The sequence below is a fragment of the Poecilia latipinna genome, unplaced genomic scaffold (assembly GCF_001443285.1).
Source record: "Poecilia latipinna isolate Pla-1442-1.1 unplaced genomic scaffold, P_latipinna-1.0 Scaffold252, whole genome shotgun sequence".
NCBI classification, from domain to species: domain Eukaryota; kingdom Metazoa; phylum Chordata; class Actinopteri; order Cyprinodontiformes; family Poeciliidae; genus Poecilia; species Poecilia latipinna.
This window is the reverse complement of record NW_015112868.1, coordinates 725950-748212: the sequence shown is the minus strand read 5'-3', so window position 1 is coordinate 748212 and position 22263 is coordinate 725950. Positions and strand designations below refer to the sequence as shown.

The following is a 22263-nucleotide window of genomic DNA, read 5'->3' as shown; positions in this document are numbered from 1 at the left end:
TCAAGTCAGTTAATATTTTATATAGACATGACATAACTCTGTCATGCACAGAGTATGCCCACTATAGAAGTAAATGCATTCAACCACCTACTGGCAGTAGAGAAAAAGGATGTTGCAAGACACTTGGAAACAAATGTGCTGGGAATCTGGGTGTTCGGTGGAAGTAAACACAGATGAAGACTTTCCTATCACTACTTTTGTCATGAGTGGACGTCCTACGATGCACCGGTGCTGCGTTCTTCATTCTGAATGCAACATTATCACGACTCAGGGAACCTTTGAGTGAGCTACAAGAAATCAGAAAATCAGAAACTGACACCAAGGTCAAACTTTATGACTTAAAGAAGGAAAAACAATGCACTGCGTGCAATTACACCGTGACAAGTAGGACGGACCAATTATAGGGAAGAGTTGTGCAAGCGACTTTGAATTTCTGCAAAAAAAAATAAAAACAATAATAAAACGGTGTCATTGTCTGGATTTATTTAGAGTGCAAACTCCAGCTTTAGTTGAAAATGGCTGGGCTGCACCCCTCTATGCTGGTAGGGTGGTGGGAGGGCGGAGGGGTACCACAGAGAATCCACTTTGAACTTGAAATAATTCACATTGTTACAGTTGGAATGGTTCCCTCTGCGGCAACTTACACATGCTCGTAATTACAGTCAGACACACACACGCGCACACACGCACGTACACAGATTGCAGCTGTGTGGTAAAAGGCAGACTTGTTTACAAAAGTGGAGGAGTTGGCTGGAGTCTCCACTGTGGTTGTCTTTGGATGGCCTCCAGTGGTTAGTATGTGGTTCAGTTCAAATTTGGTGGAGGTGGTGTGGCTGTAGCTTTTGAGTCAAAGCTGATTGAAACAAGGACATTTTCACTTTTATATGTCTTAAAAGTCTCTCTTACATTTAAACTACATGCTGACATTTAATAAAATATCATCGATTTGACCAGAGTGATGAATGAATGCAGGTTTGAAAGAATTTGGCAAGCTACTAAAGTCAGCTTAATCTGAGCTAAAATTCGTAGCACGCAAAATATGTAAAGAGATATGAACTGTCCAAAGAACAATCGATCGCGAGGGTGAAGGGATCTGGGTCATGACCTGCCTATTTGATTTTATTGGAGCCTATAACTTACATCACCAGACACGCATATTATGAAACGCCGTGCTCCCCCAGCTCCACATGTAAAGTCAACAAATGCTCACTCAGACTAATGTTTCTGCTGGCCCACGTTTATTGAAACCAGCTGTTTGCAACCTCCGCGGATGGAGTTGACAGTGCAGCTGCAAACAGTCCATTTAGTGGAGTTCAGCAGCGCCAGGGTGTTATCTAAAAGTCCAGGAAAGTAAGACGAAACCAACAGGATTCCTACACATTTCATGTAAAAAAATGTTCACTTTTCCAGACTCCGTTTACATGAGCTCTCTGTCTATATTATACCAATATAAAGTATTAATACAATAGTGTAACTTGCTGCTGATGTTTCTGCACTGACCAGTCTGAAATATGGAACTTGTGTTGATGGATGAACAGAAAGGTCAACAGATACATGAATGGCTAAACAGATAAACAAATGAATTACAACACATAACACTTTATATATGCGGTACTTTTAAATTTCAACCAGGTCCAAGCAAAGTGCTGAACAATAATGATGGATGGATGGATGAATGGATGGATGGATGGATGGATGGATGGATGGATGGATGGATGGATGGATGGATGGATGGATGGATGGATGGATGGATGGATGGATGGATGAACAGTTTTTAAACAGTAGGAATGAATGCATATATCCTATTTTTCTTCTCTCATCCAAACCTAGAAAATAATTATTATAATTTACAATGTGCTAAAAGAATATATGTTGACATATATGGTGCCTTGTTTCAGTTATCAGCACTTCCTCAACCATCAATCCTCACTTATCACTGGAGCTCCTGCATGCTTGTACACTCTCTGTATATAAGAGTAACAAAAAGAGAAATGAACACACCTTACAGAGTTGGCTGTTTTCACACTTATCCTGTTGCAAAATTCCTCCGGTTTTATTTCCAAGTCCCATGGCTCCAGGCTCAGTTAGATGACTGTTTACATTATCAGCAAGAGAAGGGTCATCTGGTTTCCCAGAAAAAAACAGGCAACTGCTGCTTTGCCTCAGATCTCCTGAACTCCCACCGTTTGTCTGTGACGGCGGCTGCCTATTCTCACGGGGAGGCAGGAAGACCTGACAGAGGGGGTTTGTGGAGACCTTCAGATGAGACTGGACTGCAATGGGCAAAATGGGTGGATCAAGCGTCTGCCCCTCCTATTTACACATTGCAATAATGAGTAATTTCCTTCAGGTAGAGATGTGCTCGACTTCATTTTCTACTGATACGAAACTTTAATATTCAGGAGTAATCGAGCTTCATTTCTGCTGAAACATAAATGGAGGGAAGCTGCATCTATCTCCATCTTGGCACATTTTTTTTTCTTCTCCTGCTTGCTTTGAGTGCCTCATGTTCTAAATTTTGCTCTCGAGGATGGCATTGCACACAGCGAATGCTTGCCTGCGTTCACCTCCTCCCACATAGTCTCTTTACACTGAATGAGTAGGACGAGCAGCTCTCCCTCTCCTCTGCACCACCTGAATACAGAAGACCTTTGAAGAGATCACGCTTTTCTGCTGGGTATACGAGGTAATTACGCGCTGTAGACACTGGCTTACACTGCCACAGCAAGGACAGAATGACGGGAGGTGATGTGTGGGAAGCAAACCTGTGATTCGAGGGGTCTCTGTGTAGCTCTCCAAACTGACATGAATTCTGGATGAAACACTGACACTGTGTAATGTCATGACTTCAGGCGCCGATTCCTCCCCACACTGTCAACATCATCCTGCTGCAGCAGCAGCAGCAGCAGCAGCTATGAAGCTGCATCCACATAATGTGAGGTCTCAGTAAACTTGGGAGCAATCTGCTTGGTGAAATCTCAGATGTTCTGGAAGAGGAACCTACAGGAAACTGTCTGCCGTTGATCTTATTTGGTTTGGCCTCAGCTGACGGGGATAAATTTAGAGGTTTCTGTGTGTTCCCACCCACTACGCTGCTGTTGTTGTTGTTGTCTTTCTGCAGGCTGATAAAACATTCATTTCCTGAGCTCTCTGCAGTCACCGCAACCACACCCACAGGATGACCCCAGTCAAACGAGGCATGAGGTCAGGAGTCACGGCACGATGGAGGCAACTTCCCAAAATAAATATCCAGGCTCGCACAAGTGTTTCTCTTTACATATTCACATCCTCTAAGAGAAAAAGAAAGGAGAAGAATCCTTTGAAAGTTTGTGTAATGATGCATTTTTGAGGGAGCGGGGCGGGGTGAAACTTGCTCAGAACTTTTCTGACACTACACTGCCATCTAGTGGCGACTTAGCGAACCATTTGAGTTTTAAAAAATGCAGGCTCTCCTTCAGTGTTGCATCGGCTGTCACTCTGTTTTGTGGATCCTCCAGCAGCGATGTGGGGAGAAAAAGAAGAAAATCAAGAAAATAGGTTTTTGGTAGCTTTGGGCTGTGAAGTTTGTATGTCAGATCCCGGTGTCAGTCAGATGCTCTCGACATCCCTCTGAGGGCAGAACTCCAACTGGGTGGTTTGAATTTTTTAAAATGTTGAATTATTAAAATGCAACATTTTTGTGATCAGGAATTTTTAAATTAATCGGTTGACTTAAAAATGAGTTAACTAAAACAATTTCTTGTTTTTAAAGGTTTTTGTGTTCATTTATTAAACCTGAGCTACGCACTATTCACGGACAGATTTATACAGAAAATATAGAAAAATGCAAAGATTCCACAGTAATAATAACGCTAATAGTAACAATAAGATTAAACAGACTACTAACTTTTTTTTGGAAAACAAAATAAGAATAAAATCAACTCAAAGAGCATGAGACAGACAGTCTAATCTAATAATAGATGAGATGCGTCATACAGAATCAGTGAACAGTAGGCTCTCTTCCAGCAGGGGCAGAAAAATTAACATAAATATATGTATACATATTTTAACAGAGGTATTTAAATAAATAGCTCACTAAAAATTCTGAATTAAAAAACAAAGAGTAATAATAAAAGAAAAACCTGAATAAATACAAATAATAATCCATCATTTATAACTGATTGTTCTTGCAAGGCGGTTACACCCTGGATTGGTCTAGTAATAAATATAGATAGAATATTTGGGGGAAAACAGTAGCAAACAATAAATGATGAAAACAATCAGTTGTTGGTGGTGTAGGGACAAAAAACAAAGGCTATGAGAGAAAGAGAAAAGGGGGAGTGGAGGGGCAGAAGGGCATTTGAGGCTTGGGGGGAGGTTCTTATTCCCCTGTTCTAACAGAATATCAGATTCATAAAGATTTCAGCCCAAGCAGGACTTCAGCATTTTTGAAGGATCTGGCTCGTGTCTCCGAGGAAAGCCGTGACATGATCACAAAAATTGGCTGCGCAAACACATCGCACAATGTAGCGCCGGACATGTTGACACGAGGTATAGAAGTGGGTGGAAGGTGATAGAAAAGAACAACAGGAAACATGACTTGTCTTCATTTGGCACTGAATATTATATAAACTCCACAAATAAATTTGCAAGGCTAGACTTGATTTTAACTCCGGAAGATCACCACAGATGGTGTTTCTCTTTTTTAATGCGATATAACGTGACGCTCCTTGCTGCGCAACAACAAAACCTAAAGAAAGGATTTGCAAAACCAAATATCACACAGATAAGACTGTACTGAATTGTCAGGAAAAAGAAGGGGTAGCTAGAAACATATAATCTGTCATCCCACGGCTATGAAAGGTTGACATGAGAAGCGTGGCACCTTAATCTCTCCAGAAAGTTGAACACTGAAAGTCCTGCACAAAAGAGCTCCATTGTGTGCAACTGTAGATGTGAATTCTGGCACTTTCTCAACTTGCTTTCAGACTGGCAGCAACATGAACAGGCATCAACACTGTTTGGTTCTGCTGCTGTTTTTTTTGTTTTTTTCATTATTTTTTATCACAGAGCCCAACAGCTGAGTAGAAATCAAAGCTCCTCTCATGGGGCATGAATGTTTGGGTCTGCAGTCTTGGTGCATTTAAGATTCTTTGGAATGTGCTATTCTCGTGTTCAGTTGATCTCATTTGAGCACTTGCCAAGTTATTTGCTTTGGACAGCCGGCTCTTTTATATAAAACACACAGCACTGTAGCATGAAAACAAAAAGGCAGACTCACGTCATTGATTGGCTAGAACGCTCACCACTGAGACTCTGATCTGGAAGGCAAAGTTACAACTGGGGCTCACTTAGCGTTGGAAGAAGTTTGTGATGCTGTCATGAGTCGCTAACCGTACACTATAGAAAATAACTACCTCAGGGAAAGGGCAAACAGTTGTGGTGATGAGCAACTTTGGTAACGCAGTAGTACCAATGTATAGGAATACACAACTACAAAAGCTTCATCCTGTGAATGTCTGTAACTTTCCTCTTTCCTCTGCGAAGCAGCTTCTCAGATTAAATTATTTGGATCCTTTCGCAAAAATATTTTCCCCCAAAAATGCATATGCACATACATTAGTACACAAAGAGGGCACATTAATTTGGTGTTGATGCTGCTTATTTTTTTTTTTTACATTCAAAAGAGTTTCATGCTATAAATATATGCTGAAATTGACACAGATTGGCACATTTGCATAAATAAAACAGAATATGCTGACTATTAATACGTCTGAATGCTGTGTTTACGATTTGTTGAAAGATTCTCGTTTTAGCATAATGCGGGTTGTGATAATCTTAAGATTTTTGTTGAAAAAAAAAATTAATGTTAAACATCTTTTAGAAATTTGTAAATTCGAAGTACTTTAAAAAAATCTGCACTTCATGTTCATTTAAGAATATTCTTATGTTTTAAATTAAATCTGTTGTTGGGTAAGAATATGTCAAATTAAAAGTAAAACAAATGAAAAACCTCCCAAAGGTGTTGAACCAAAAGGTGGACAGCCAGAAACTGATCAGTCTTCACAACAGCATGCACAACCTATTAGCTGTGTTGCTCTGTGTATTAATATGTCTGCTGCTTTAATCTCACCCATCCTCACTTTTTTTTTTTGGCAAACCACCTGAGCCTCCTGCAGTGATTGATGAACAAAACTGTGCTGGAATACAAAGAACGTCTCAGGGGCGCAGGAACAGTGGTGGATGACGCAGTTCTGAACTTTATGAATGATTTGAAAGGATCATCTTCCTATTTTGTGCCAAATATGAAATACATTAATTTCCAGTCTTGCACCTGAATAAGATCAAATGGCACGATGGTGCCAAGATGCAGCCAGATGAGGATTTGGTGGTTTCATCTGGACGTAGCCGCATTAAAGCATCTGTAAAACTATTCTAATGTTTCACAATGTTACTTAGGCACTTCCTTATCTATCCTTAATTTCTTGTTATAATAATTTCTTTAGTGTGATTTCACTTATTCAATGTGATCCCACATACAAAAGCTAGAGAGAGACAGTCGTGTCTGTGGGCACACAGAAGAATTATTAGACGAAAGGAAGTTTAGCATGTGTGTCTTGTCTTTTCTATATCACAGGTCAGTAAAAATGGATTTTGATGCACATATACTGGTTACCTTTAAGAGTTGAAGAGGTTAATAAATCAAATGTCAACTACTCAGTCACATTATTCAGTTTGTGATTAGTATTGAGTAGAAAACGGGACATTTCTGACAGCTAACCAATGCTAATGCTAAAGGACTTAGTACATGTGTGAGCTAGCTGAGGGGCAGCTGAGGGGCAGCTGAGGGGCAGCAGGGGGGCAGTAGAGGGGCAGTTGAGTTCACTTTGAATTTATTGTTTTTCACAGTCTGAGACGGTTCTCACACAACGGACATTATTTAGGTCTCTTTATTTAAAAAATAGCGCTTCTTTATGGGTTACTTCAAAAACCAGAGAAACAATACTGTTTCGACTTTCAGTGAATAAGTAATGGCTGCCAGTGTGAAGCTTAGGAAAGAGACACAGCATTAAAGGAGCATTACACTTTTTTCAGTTTTGTGCTTAAAGAGTAGCTTTTGTGTAAGAGAAAAAAATACTGTTGTTCTTTTACAGCAATAGATATGGTCAAAAGGTGAAACGCGTAAATATCAAAGTATATTTTATTGGTGCTGAATAAAAGTTTTAAAAGCTGTTAAAGCAAATCTATATATTTTATTTAATAGTTAAAAGTACAAAAATAAAGTGAGAAAAGGGATAAGGTTTTTGAGTAAAAGTACTAACTTAAAAAGTAATATGGTTTAGAGAATTAAAAGCTGGCTAGCTGACTGGACGGATGGATGGATGGATGGATGGATGGATGGATGGATGGATGGATGGATGGATGGATGGATGGATCATCAAGATCTGAAGTAGTCAGACGAACACATCTGGGACTAGTAACCATGATGCAATTCGGTTTAGACATCAGTCAGTCATCTTCAACACGTCCCTAGATACACCGACTTCCTGTCATGAGACATTAAATAAGTTATTTAATTTTCTCTGTCAGAAAGATATTTAGCTATTACAAAAGTCTCAAGGACATCCAACACTGCTTGTCTTACAAGATGGAAATAATGAAAAAAAAAAAAAAAAAAAAAAAAAAAGGAATAACACAAACCAAACAAATGTTGGAGAGCTGCTTTAAGTTTCAGTTATGTGTTACATTTTTAATAGAAGTGTTGTTAATGCCAAGGACTTCCTTTTACAGCTGGATTAGGTCTTTGGATATGATTTCAGTAAATTCCTTTTGCAATAACAGAGAAAAGAAAAAAAGGAGACACTTATCAAGAAACCAGCTGTATCTCAGGGGGCTGAACTGACATTTTATTCCAGATAAAAAAAGTAAAGCATTTACATTTTTCTTGTTAATGTATATGTATTTTTGTTTACCTCTACACTCTTACATATTTCTAAAACAGTGTAATAGAAGCACTTCTTTAGGTATTGTACACAGTTATGTTTGAAATCACACCTGCCACTGAGTGTAAAAAAGAAAAATTTAAATATGGAAAAAAAAAAAAAATCTGTTTCAGATGGTAGACTGACCAGATTCCTATATAAAATGCCAAGTTCTTAATGCGTTGCTTATTGTAATCTTTAAGTAAAAATGCTGCACCATTAAAGTAACCATATGACACGTAGTAAATTAAAATGCAACCTAACAGCCACGCACAATAAACTAGCAACTATACTATTGATGCAATGGTTGCCTTTTTCTTTTAAAAAGAGACAAACAAATGTTTATAATCACCGTGTCACTCACCTTGGACAGAGCTCTGCTCTCTGCACACCCAGTCCTGCCGCTCCTGATAAATACACATCTGAGTTCAGGGAAAACAACACAGCAACAACTGAAGCTTCTTTGAAGAGCATTAAATGCTTGTTTCTGTCCTCCCTGCTCCGTGGTGACTCTCTGTTACTCCGAACAGGAAGCGTGATGGACAGACAGATAGATTTGTGGATGGACGGGGTGAAAGTTGCAGTTCAGTGGGAAGAGTAAATTGTCTGTCTGGGTTGCAGGTTTAGTTCCTGAATCCCCGTGTCAATGTACCTTTGTGTAGGATGGCATGAGTGTGAACAAGTGAATGTGTCTTGTAGAGTAAATGTTCACTGAGTGGTTGTCAGTACCTTAACCCGTATTTTAAAGGTTGTTGGATGCGACTGATTTTGTTAGAATTTCACTTAAAGGGTTTGCTTATTTCGAGACAACTTTTGCTTCTGTGATGCACATGTAAAACATATCTACGACAAGTTGTTACTATCAAGGTGTATATAATAATAATAAATTTGATTTATAATTCCCTTTATATCAAATTGAAATCTAAAAGGGCAAATTCATACACTAATAATGGCAAGCTACGTCTGAAACAACGCTAGAGGAATCAAGGCGATTCATTCAGAGATGCAGAGATGAGATACTTCTCCAGGATCGTAATAAATTCCAGCTTAGGCTGCTGTCATACCCTCCAAAAATTTCTCTGTTTCGTCATTCTTGTCAAATCAGGATCGGCTTCAAACTAAACTCATTTAACAGGGTCACGCAAGCAGAGTTGCACACACTGTGTCACAGATTGCCTCAAATTTGAGGAGCCACAGCATTCCCCGAGGTGCTTCCAGGACCTAATAATGCCAGGAGCGCAGCCACAGATATATATTTGAGAACAGCTTTTGGTGAGCACTCCTCCACATCCAAATCCTTGAAAGGGAATTACTACTGCGTTTGTAAAGAATTGGTGGACAGAGATAAAAGAGCAAAGCATACTTCATTAAAACCATTAAAAGCTTTGGAGGCTCATTCCCACTTGCAACAATCATTTCCTCGGTCCTATCGGTGTCCAAATCTGATTAAGGCTGAGACTACTTTGCCAAACGCTGTCTCCAAAGAGATCTCTCCTAACATGCCACGCACAGGTTAATTTGATTCCTTCACTTTGCGAATGTGCCCTCAGGATTTGGAATCAAGCTTCCATCCTCCTTAAATTTGTAGCTATGGATTAAAACCAATAACAGCCTAATGGTGGAAGCTCCAGACCTGGAACATCTCCAGATCTTAATCAATTGTTCTTTGGCTTGAGGCCTGCTTGTCTAATACCTTGTCAATTCTTTTGGGAGCATTTTAAAAAAAAATCCAGTAAAACATACCAATAATATTTCAAGGCAAAGATATAGAAATGTTAACGGGCTTTTAAAAAAAAAAGCGTTTAAATGTTTAAAAACTTTCAGGAAACTGTCCTTGTTTTCTAGGTCAGGAGACGGTATCAGCCATTGGCTTTTGATGCATAATAATGTCCAAGGTTATTTTTAGTGAGATAACAAGGGAAGACGCCATTAAAAGTTACTTTCACCGACTTTTAATGATGATGTGGAGTATTGCTCTTCTGAGAGCTACAATACTGGAATATGTCTAATGATTTACATATTGAGCTAAAGCAAAAACTTTCAATCTAAATAAGAAATCTCACGTTTGATGCGTGAAAGTGGCTTTTTTTTTTAACAAAAATCATCAGAGAGAGTAATTTAATACCCCCAGAGAGCTCAATTATCTACCTGTACGTTATTTATAGTAATTAAGATTCAGACTATCACTCTGTGTAATCCACATAACACTCAACAACAAGTTGTACATAGTGAAATATTGTTTACAGTGAACTTTTGATTGGCAAGAAATAGCATCACGGACTTGTTTGCAGATCTAATCCATTTTAATCCCTACAATTTCAATAAACACATTCATTCATCTTGGATTAGATTTTGCTGCAGTGACAAAAAAAAAGAAAAAAAAAAAAAAAAAAGAAAAAAAAAACAGTAAAAAACAAAAACAAAAAAATTCTGAACTTTAGAGAAATTGTCTCGTAGCTATTTTTTTCCCCTCAAAAATCCTTGAGGAGGGAGCTCAGAGCTACACTCCTGCTCTGTGAGCATATTTTGAACTTGTGCCTGAACTTGTTCCCAGGGTGCCTCTTGATGTGATTGGCATAGAATATTTCAGACTCTTCAATGTAAAAGATGGAGGAGAAAATAATATTATAAAAGCAGCACCGTTCAGCTGAGGTTTGCATTTTTTTTTTTTTGAGGGTGGAGAGTTAAAACCTGGCTCCAATTAAGTACTGTGCTTCGTCGCCCCTTGTAAGACCGCGGGCTATCATCATTGCATCGGTTTTCATTGTTAGGTGTCAAACGGGGACACCGAGGAGGTCGGATTGTGATTTATCAAAACCAAGTGTCCACAGCGAGGGTAACAACTCTGCTGCAGTGCACCACAGAGATGAAGTACATTTGAGATGAAGCTAGAGGTTCTTCATGAAAAATATAGGCGTACAATTATAACATCAGCAAGACATAGCAGACCGGTACCAGAATGACATTTTGACATGTTTTTTTCATCAACTTTCCATTCCTACTTAATTTCATTCTGAGTTAAAGGTTGGGGAGTTGTAGTTTCATCAAGATTTAGGTTTTTTATCTACTGCGTTATTTTCTGTATTTGTGTCTGTTAAAAGTTAATCAAACATATACATCTCAAGCGCTTCAAGCCTCTGCTTTTTTTTTTTTTTTTAATAAAATACAACTCAGCATTTCATCAGCGTTGGGAAGTTTTCCATTGACTCGACCCAAACACTCATCTCTGCTGAGACGAATAAGTTTTCCTTAAAAAAGTGGCACCATTCAAAGGGAAATAAACAGACTTATCGCACAGAAAGCATTGTTACAACAATGAAATAATCGACCAAACACAAATCCTCACTTGTGTAACTACGGTACTTGTCTCTCTGTGAGTCAAATCTGAGATTGACTTCGAGTTTCCACTGGTGAAGATCCCAGACATACGAGTTTCTCTGTCTGCTTCACTAAACCTGCTACGCTCATCTGGATCAGCAGCTTGTTTCACAGCGGTCTTCTTCTGGACAGCTACCGCCTGAAAGTACTCACCACGCCTTGCATCCCCATCCACCTCCAGCATTACCTCTGTCAGAATCGCAGAACCAAACGCTGGAGCTCTGGATCAAAAGCCACCTCATATGAAAGAGAAACAACTCCTGGAAAGTCAGCACACCTCCCAGCCAACCTCGCTGACACCGCCAACAACGATTCATTCTGAAATACCAAGCGCTCACCTTTTGGGAACTTCTCCTGCTCCTGTCCTGCCTCCCGGAAATGGCTTGCTTTTTCTTTGACTGTACAGCATTACTATTAATCGTGATAATTACTGTTATCATAACTAAAATGTTTCTTAGTGTGTGAGTTCAGGTCTGTAGTAAATTAACCCTTTGCTGGCATTTTGTTTTCATTCTAATGGTAAATATTGTGTGGTTTTAGATTTTTATATAGTTTCTTTTTTCTTCACCAAAACACTACTGAGCCAGGCATATTTTTACTTTTTTTTTCTTTGTTACACTTTTATGTTATCTGTTTATTTATCTAAATTTAACAATGTCAGAGGTTCAGAGAGGAATAGTTTTATTGAGCAGAACAACAATTTGACCACGTTCAAATACGACCTCACTCAACTACCAGAGACCACAAATCCTTAAAAACGGTTTTACTATTCGCCTGAAGGAAAATGAATAACACATAGAAATACAGTGTAATACAGTGTATTTTATTTTTAAAATGTGTAAAGATTGAGGCAAAAACAAACTCAAGAGCATACAAAGCTTTTATCAATATCATCTTCTGAAATGTAGCTAAGCAAAGGTTTGCACATAAGGGGTAATGCAAAAGCACATCCAATGTACATCAAGGCCTAAAGATTTTTAGTCTTCTGTTATTTCACAAGTTATGGGAAAAGCAGAAGCCTTTCTTCTGTTGGGTGACTGACCGCATGCGGCAACAGACAGAAAGGACAGGAGCACGAAGCCAGCTGTCCTTCTCATCTGCTTTTTAATCAATAGTCCTCTATCACTTCTGAAGAGCTTTCCCAGCTTTATCTTTGAACTTTTCCAGTCTAAAACTAAATCATTTGTAAGAGAATGTCTCTCTGTTTGTTAAGCTACTTGACTCTCATGTGTCATTGAGACATAAGAAGCTGCTAAAGCTCAAAGGGATGAACAATTGGTCTATTGACACAACAGACTTTAATTTGGATCATTTGCCACGTTGTCATAGCAACATGTCTCAAAAACACAGTTTGCCCACTGCTTTTCGGTTTGATTTGTGAAAAATCTAAGATGAAAGTAAAGCAAATTAAATAACACTATTTAGTTCTTAACAGGTCCACCAGATCTTTCGCACAAATTTATTGAACTGCTGTTCCAACGTACGATTTACACCGACATTATCAATACATGTCGCAGATTTAGATGTGACAAGTTCAGTATAAAGGATATTTTTGATTCTGCAGGGCAATAATCAGGCATACATATAATTTGTTCGTCATTTAACAAGGAGAGGGAATTTCTTTTCATCCTTTGAAGCCAGGTTGGTTTGGGATATTCAATAAGAAATCAGTTTTTAAACTGATTTCTTATTCATTCAGAGCTTGTCTGAGATAGCATGAGGTAACCTGTCAAACATATGTCTGATGCTATTGATATAAAACATTTATGTGGAGCAAAAAAAACAAAAACAATCTTTTTGTGTATTTTTTTTAATCTTCACAAAAGCGCACAAGCATCGTCCCAAATGTTTAAAGAGACACTCAAAGATCAAGCGATATAAACTCCAACATGAAGCAGATTTTCATGTGAAATCATCTTTTGAAGATTTTGTTTTGCGTGTATGAAACCTCTAGACATAAAATGAGCGCATCGACATGGATTAACATCAAGATATCGCTGCTTCTTTTTTTCTCCACTTAAGGGAACTTAAATTTACATTAGCTGTTCTTGTTTGTCATTGTTTTAATTAATTTATTTATCTTTTACTTTTCTTGGATAAAAAGCTTACGTGTTTGTGAGACAGCAAAAGCCCCAGTGTTGGAGAGCAGGTGCTGCTAGCTAGCAAGGCTCTGTCATTAACTAGAAACGCACTGATTTGTGTACTTGTTGTTGTTTATGCAACTTTAATGATAAAAGTAAATGGAGAGTCCCAAACTTTTAGGGAAGAGAATCAGACCATGAATGCAGAATGCAGCAAACCACCGTCTCCAGAGCTCAGACTTCACTTAGCTTTGGCTGGAGCTGACAGCTTAAATTCCCAGATACAATTCTCTCTCTGGCAGCACACTCGAGTGGAAATGGGGGAAAAATACGTTTAATGATTTTTCGTCTCTTAAGTTGAAAGACTAGTTAACCCAAAAGTGAAACTATAAAGCGGCAGAATGATGGAGGTTTTCATTATTCACAAAGCAGCTGCTCGCATAAAGGAATTGCTTTTTGTCCAAAGCTCATAAAAAATGGTCATGAGGTTATTTTTCCTGAAGCACAGTATTATTGTGGGATATTTCTCAGACCATACAAAGAGTGTGTTTAAAAGAAAAAAAAAAAACAACAACACAGGGAATAGATTTGTCAGATGTATTAATGGAGGCTGTTCGGCAACATTCCTTTGTTGTATAAAATATCAGTCGTTTAAAGGCCTTTTAAGGAAAATACTCCAACACTAAAGAAGGGAAAGGGGATTATTTTTCCCTCATTAGGCCAATTTAAGAAGTCCAACTGAAAAAAAATCTGTAGAAACACAGAAACACCCATTCAACAAGACTTAGGGCTTATTTTTGTCTTACATATTTACTTTTTTTTTTGTCCTCTACTTTTGCAAGGGGGAAAAAAAAAAGTAAGAGCTAAAATACAATTATGGTCCGCTGGTGTATGTTATGTGGGTGGCTTATTGCACCGGTTAGCACTGTCACCACAGAGCAGGAAGGTTTATAGTTCAAACCTTGCCTGAGGCCTTTTACGTATAGCATTTGCATATTCTCTTTTAGCCTGCGTGGGTTTCTACAGGACTCCAAAGACCAGATAGATGCATGGTAGGTTAATGCTTATAAACTCTTACAAGTATAAAAGTTCACCGTTGCATAATGGACTGGGAACTTGTTCAAAGTGTGCCTTAACTGGAATTAGAAGGAGCAACCACCTGGTCTTTCCCAAATCAACCAACATCACTATAAATAAGGGGTAAATTAGATTTTATCTTCTGTAAACACCATCAATTTGTTTAATTATAAACCATTAAATTAAAACTGAGTGTTTTTTTTTCTGTGCAGGCAGCAGAGAAAGCATTTTTAAAAGTCATTTTTTTCTCTACCATTGTCTTCGACTTCTGTGACTTTAATGTGGTTTATGTATTGTTGAGAAAGTTTGAAATGGAATCAAACACTTGATGATCCAGATTTCTTAGATATAGAAAAACGTATATATATCCAGGTGTTTCTCATAAAGTTCTGTTATAAAACTGTCATTTGATTTAAGATTTCCTAATGCATTGAGAGTCTGGGTTCTTTCTTTAATATATATATATATATATATATATATATATATATATATATATATATATATATATATATATATATATATATATATATATATATATATATATAAACAAATCTGTAATAATGAAATGCATTCATATTTTATTAAAGCTGGCATTGAAAAGTGTAACTTTAATAACTTTTATATTGATTTTGGATTGGTTGGCTGTGTAAATGTTTTATGTTGCCATTTATAGGTTTAACTTTCCTCTGTATTTTGTCTGAATGTCAAGATGACTTTCATAGCCTTCACTAACTGTGTAACATGAGAATTAAACCTTATTTTTACTTTGTAACTGTATTTACTTCCAATATCCTGTCTATGATTTAGGCAAATAAATACAAGGTGTCAAAGAACATGCAAAATACACATTCTGGAATCTGAAATGCTTACTTCAGATAACATCATAGTTGACCTTTCACCACATTTAACTGTACCCCCATTGCCAATTAAAAATGTCCTTGCTCGGCCTTTTAGATCTATTCATAACAGCCTATTATCCTGATGGCCTCCCTGAATCTGAAAAAATATCATTGTTTTCATGACCTTGAGGAGTTATGCTTCAACGTTTTGTCCGAAAGCCTGCTAATCCAGTTGGACCAAATACACTGTACTGCACAAAAAAATGCATACCCTTCTTTTCTTGCTCTCTGACATCAGACACAACACTTATTTTATATAAATTGGGATTAACAAAACTATTTCTAACTCCTAAATGCCAGAATAAGATAATTTGCTTTGTGCATCTTTAACAATTTCTTGAAAGTAGGGAACATTAGGTGGACGTATAGCAACATTTCACCCCATAGTCTACTGGTTTGTTGCTGCACCCCAATTGTCCCGCTCCACTTCGCGTCACTGCTGCTGACAGTCACAGTTCTGCTCTGTAGGGATGAATCGGGGAAGTTTTATTATTATCTGATGCCCGGAATTGCAAAGGAAGGAGAGGAGAAACAGAGGTACAGTAAAACTAATGAGATGAAATGGCCTGTTACCTTAGTTACTTAGCAGACTGTAGCATGCACTTGCTAAATTGATGTAGAACGGTGCAGCTATGCTTGCTAGCCGAAAACAGAGCAAAACAATAAGTAATCTTGCTAGTGCCAACATTGCTTACTTGGTTGCTCATTTCTTTGTTGTTCAGTGGGTGTTAGTACTGCAATTTCCCTGCTTAGTTCATGTCTGTCCTCACAGTTTTATGTTATTGGCCTAGTTGTTTGTTGTTACCAGGAGTGGAAAGTAACTAGTCAATTCAGTCCCTTGATTAAAAAAAAAGTAAAAGTTCAGGTTTTGTAAACATTTTTAAAAAGCACAACACAGTGCAGACATGGTGTACTTAGAAATCCTAACGCTTCTGTGTTTTATTTATTTTTCTCACAGTTTTGTCGTTCATATTTCAGACAGATGAGCTTATGAGAAATTAACTTTCATTACTTAACGAAGTTTGGGCTCCACTGCAGATACCATTTCTTGTCCCTGTCATCATTAAAGAGGAGCCGTGTTGAAAAAAGACCAGGGGTCACGACTTCAGATTCCCGGCTCCGATTTATAGCGGCCTGCTGTCCCGGGATTTGAATTGTAGTTCTTTGAAGACCAACTTAAATCATTTAAATGAGTTCAGCGTATCATCGCCAACTCGGCCTCGCTGATGTCACAGCCAGGTCCCCCCCCTCCAAATATATTCTATTGTTGTAACCATTGATCGCCTGATGCATTTATTTTTAACGAGGCAGGACCCCTCTTTGCTGCTCAGAGGCAATCAAAACCCACATATGGGATCTGCTGTGACAGTCTCATGGCTCCATAGGATGGAGGAAAAACTATTCTCCAATAAAATACCAAAAGGAGAATATTCTCTGGTATAGCCAGAGCTATATCTGGGGTTCAAGGTGACACTTATTAAATGTAGAGCGTCTAAGACAAATCCTTGATGTCTTCACCTTCTTTAAAATATGAAGAATTAATTGTGGGTTACTAAGTAGATCTCTATCCACAGCCCACGTCTTCCAGCGAAGGACAGTGTTGCTTAAGTCAAGGCTTCAAAGCAGGTTTTCATTACAAATGGCTGTTTGGTTGAAACGACGCATGTGAGGGGAGGGGTGGGGGGAAGGGAATCAACTTTTTTGAATGTACATAGCTGAACATAGACAACAACATCGGTAGCCTGCAGGCTACTTGTTAAGCTTAAGGTGCTGTATTGATATTAGCTAGCAGCTCAGGGGTGGGCAACTCCAGGCCTCGAGGGCCGGTCTCCTGCAACTTTTAGATGTGTCTCAACTTCAACACACCTGAGTCAAATAATGAGGTCGTTAGCAGGACTCTGGAGAACCTGACTGCACTTAGGAGGTGATTCAGCTGTTGGATTCAAGTGTGTTAGACCAGGGAGACATCGAAGAGTTGCAGGACACCGGCCCTCGAGGACCAGGATTGCCCACCCCTGAGCTAGCTAGTCATCTTTTAGCTAACATTACCTGCATCCAACAGCTTTACTCAACTCAGTCGGTTAGGTTGGAGGGAAAACTGTGAAAAGTTGCAAAACCAGCCAAACACACCTGTGTATCTCTGCCCAGCAGCAGCAGGTCTCCTTCACTGCCGCACAGGTGTAAACCCAGCGCGAGTGTCGTAGTGTTGCGGCTCGGAAAAACAGGTTTCCACATGTTAACAACGGATTAAACAGTTTTCACTGCTGATGAAAGTGACAGAGGACACAGATATGGGAAGTGTAGCCCCTACTGTATCAAACTGGCATAGGAATAACAGAGAGTTGGCCATTCTAAGGTAAAAACCCAGCACATACAGCGTTCATGTGTTTTTTTTCAACACACTTTAAGTGTGTGCAAAACAACACACTTTAAAATAAACTCAAAAGGAGAGGAGAGCCGTTTCCTAGAGAGAGTAAAAAGACAAGCAGAATAACAATGAGTGACGCAAAGCATTTTTTTCAATGCTTTGCGTCACACCACCCAAGATAGATTCCTCATTGGATAAAAATGCATCTTTGCTGCACATCCATCAGGATTGTGGATATCATGCTGCAAAGCAAATAAGCAAGCCACTGTAATGATGCTAAATACTAGACGGACCGGATTATCTGACCATTTTAAGTCAGGAATAAGGAAAAAAAACGGATGATGTAGCGTTTCCAAGCATGGGCTGCTTATGATTTTCAATTGGTTTTTCACAGGGGACTTTAACAGTGGAAGATCTTAAATGTCTTTCGAGGCAAAAATACGGTTCACACTTCTGAAGACTCACTGAGTTGTTTTGCGGCGTCTTGTATGGATAACATGTGTTTGGAAGAACTTGAAAGAAACCAAAGTTTTACCTTCCTCCGTGAGCATAAATAAATCCATCATCTTCGCTTACAAGCAGAGTCAGAAGGACTGATTCCCTGTTTGTTTCATTTAATATTTCATTGAATGGACCAGCTGCTATTGCACGAGGATGTGATGTGTTACAGGGTTGTTGATGCCACCCTTGCATAACTCACTGAAGCCATTGAATTTGTATCATGTTACTCTTGTTGACAGCTGTACACTTAAATCTTTATGAGCTCAATTCATGTCTTATTCATCCTTAAAGGGTTCTATTAAAGCCACCTGGAATCCTACAAGCTAACTTTCTTGTGATCTACTTAAGCTGCTGTTTTGCAAACATCTTAAAGCCTCAAACAAAAGAAATTTGAGCTTAAGACTTCCTTTTGTACATCGAAACATGACAATGACAACGGCTTTGATCAGGAGTTGAGCAAAGTGCTATGAAAGAGACAATTATTTTTGTTTTGTAGGACTATTTTTTTTCTCCCCCCCGTCTTCAAAAAGGATCTCCATGTAGAACAACCCAGACAGCATTTCTTTTTGTTGCTTAAGCACACCCATGTGAATGTTATATTTTATTTATGGAGTCTGAAAAGTATGCCAGGAGAAGGCTCGGCTCCCAAAGTTAGACTTCAAAATAGTGGATGGCGCTCATAAAAGTTTCAGCTCCCCTCAGAGTGGAGAGTTCAGACGTGTTGTCTTTAATTATTTTATTTTGCATTGAAAATCTGAGAACATTCAGTGGATGTCTGAAAAATGGGAAAGTTACTTAGTGGATGGTGGGGCAGCATGTAGTGGACCTTCACAGGCTTTATTCATAAAGCTTATGATAAGGCTCTCAGTTCTCCAGTGCCTGCCTGACTGTCCTTGGTTGCATCCCCATGCATAGTTAACTATTTCACTCTGAAACCTTCCATAGACAACTTACTAAGCAAAGAAGAAAGGTGCCACATTTCTGTTACAAAGTTTTTTTGTTGTTTTTTTTTTTACCAACAAAATTGCATTAATTAAATGAATTTAATTAATAACACACTCCTTTTACCTTAAAGAACTTTATTTTTGGAACTAGTGCAGGGCGGATAAATAGAGAGGGGGAAGACAAGCTGCAAATAGTGGTAGCCACTGCACACAGTGCACACACTCCACCAAAAAGAGTCACCCAGCTCCCCCAAGACGCTTCTTTTTTCCATAATTACTTCAAATCACTTCGCTGGTCACGTCCTATGAACAGAAAATAACAGGAATACAACGTTAATGGCAGCAACAACTCTTTTAGGGTCTGTATCGCGAAAGGAGTCGCAGCTGAGCACAGAAGCACCAAGCCAGTAGTACTTTCTGTTGGACAGAAAAACAGAGGAGATGCAGATTATGACAGCAATAGTGCCAGCTATGAACCCCTCTAGGAGCGACAAATAGCTACACACAGAAACACAGAGCCAGGCACGAATGAAACACAAAGGTAATGGCAGTTTTAGCTCCATCAGTGACCCAATCCAGGAAAGAGACTCAGCTAAACCTAAGTGTAGTTAATTTGCAGCAATGATCATGCATGCATAAAAAGCAGTGTGTTTGTGGGGGGGGAAACAAAGTCAGAAAAATTCGCCATTAAATTCTCCAGTCGATTAATGGCACAGCTGCAAACTTGTAGATATAAGTAGAGATCAGAATTAATATTTATACCATGAATATTAAACAATGTGGTAGCATCAGTCTAGTGAACTTCCTTATTACCAGGAACCTTCTCCCAGAATCCATAGCTGGGATTCCAACATTATTTTCAGTGCTGTCACAGCAGTAATGTTGAGAGCTGCTACTGAACACCGAGTCTCCAGTGTTAGATGTTTGCACCTAATTTGTGGTCTTTCTTACACACTTTTACAACAAAGACGTGAAGCTGAATAATGATGATGTCATGCAGGTGAATCAAGTAACAGTGTTTCCACTCTCGCCCCAACACCAAATGCAGAAACTTCCACAAATAGAAGGTTGATTATCGTCACAATGTGACGCCTTACACACATTAATGTAGAGCCACACAGGATTTGCGACTACATTCTTTTTTGCCTTGACAACTCTTTTTATTTTTTTTTTCTTCCTCACATCTCTTACAACTAAAATGAGGATGCTGCAAGTCTTTGTGTGTGCATTTCACTGAGGCAAATCTCGTGGGACAAGCAGGATGGTGTGCTGTGACAGTCGAGCCTGGGACATCGAAGTCTCACACTCCTCTTTTCGTCTTCTGTCTTTTTTCTTCTTCATCGGTTGCTGAGAATAGGATGAATCTTCCCAATTAGCAGCTTTCTGAAGAGGTGTTGTCACACCCTGGGAGTACGTTCTTACAGTTGTTCAAGCTCATCTGAAGTCACTGTGAGAATGTAGCAAAAATCATAACATCCCTGATAATAATCCAGAAAAAAAGTTTATGAAACATTGTGATGATTGATTGGGCAGGTTTGGGATGAAAGCTGGTCTAATCCCAGCAGTACTTCCGTCCAAGCTGCTTTCGCTCACCTGGGAAATTGCTGTCTGCCGCTAGATAATATGCACCAATTGCAAATTACGACTTCCCATTGTTGTCTGGTGGGAGACCTGCACATATTTTTCAAAAGCAGGAAGATGAAAGAATGGTTGGAAATGTGGTGACTTCATTTATTATCATCATCATCTGACAGTATAGTGAACAAAGTGTGAATGAAAAGCACGTTTTTTTTGTGTTTTTTTTTTCACACACTGCCAACAAACTTCCTGTATAGTCTATTTTCTAAAAAATATATGCTCATCATTTTGCTAACAAAACAGCAACTCTATGCACCTAAACGAAAAAGAAATTATGGACCAGCTGTTTCCTTTATGGGTGAGCATTTGTTTGAGACAGATTTTCTATTTAAAAAGTGTATTATTTTTACGATCATGGTGATGAAGTCATTACGGAAAATCTCTTAGTCTGCTATTTCATAGTTTAGTTTAGTAAAGTAAGAGCTATGAGACAGTGGGAAGTAAGACAAAAGATTATGTGCTCAGTAAAAAAAAAAGAAAGAAAACAGTGTTGTCCATCTCATGTCGAAGATGAAAATAAGACATTAGGGGAAACTAATGAAGCTGTGATATATTGTATATTTTATGCACCTGCTGTTTGCTTGGTTTCTGCATGACACAAAGCAGATTGCAGTTAATTTGGCCTGTGCATATCCCACAATCAAAAGGAATTGGTTCTTAAATACATCATTTTAACACAGTCAGGTTGAATTCTACCTACTGAAACATCTTTGACTAATTTGTGTGCGATGAATATAGTGATTTTCTTGTGCACCATCACAACACACTTTCATCAGATGGTATATCTTCTATGCAATCAGTGTTGTTCAAACTCAACGTGTGTAAACTCAAGTTTAGTCACATTTAGCTCTGCTAATGGTTTGGCAAATTTGCCTGAATGATTCTAATCCTAATTGAGTTTCATAATCTAGACGGAAGATAACTCATTTTTGAAAATGTAGGGGTGCGGGTTTGTTATTATGCATAGTTTTACATCTACGCTACATGTAAACAGGAGCAATGTCAGTAAGATTTGATATTAGTATATACTTACAACAGTTCTTTTTAATTCATGTAAAGCGCACACAGATATATTTATTGTGTTGCGAGTTTATCAGGGGTGGAAAAAATTAGTATCGTCACCGATCTAGCCAAACATGATTAAGAAGCTGGGGGGCATGTCCACTGAGGCTGCTGATTAACAGCTCTCATGCCTGCTCAAATGAGGCATGCTAAGTGGGCAAACAGAGCAAAGTATCTTGTTAACTGAACCAATCAGGTTGGTGTTAAAACACAAAAGCACTCGAATGATTTTATCTGAGAACGATGGAGAAATTCACAACTAAATAAATTACTGACGCATTAATAAAACTGTGGTTTAGGCTCTGTAATGGTATCTCCCCCCCCCCCCCCCCCACACACACACACACACACACA

The 22263-nt window shown here is 38.6% G+C and overlaps 1 protein-coding gene and 2 long non-coding RNA genes across 3 annotated transcripts in view; 1 reads left to right on the top strand and 2 right to left on the bottom strand.

Moving 5' to 3' along the window:
• add3b (adducin 3 (gamma) b) overlaps positions 1–2125 on the bottom strand; it is a 34749-nt gene extending 32624 nt beyond the window's left edge. Inside the window, exon 1 of the mRNA XM_015032866.1 lies at positions 2002–2125. Coding sequence (XP_014888352.1) covers positions 2002–2070 — 69 coding nt within the window. The 5' untranslated portion in view covers positions 2071–2125. The remainder of the gene's footprint in view (positions 1–2001) is intronic.
• Positions 1–6538, top strand: part of LOC106947692 (uncharacterized) — a 13821-nt gene extending 7283 nt beyond the window's left edge. Inside the window, exon 3 of the long non-coding RNA XR_001425033.1 lies at positions 6525–6538. This is a non-coding gene — a long non-coding RNA (uncharacterized LOC106947692). The remainder of the gene's footprint in view (positions 1–6524) is intronic.
• On the bottom strand, positions 2151–17601 carry LOC106947691 (uncharacterized). Its single transcript, XR_001425032.1, has 3 exons — positions 17514–17601; positions 3398–3403; positions 2151–2161 (listed from the first exon to the last, which is right to left on the bottom strand). It is a non-coding gene; the product is annotated as an uncharacterized LOC106947691 (long non-coding RNA).
• Positions 17602–22263: the final 4662 nt, after the last annotated feature.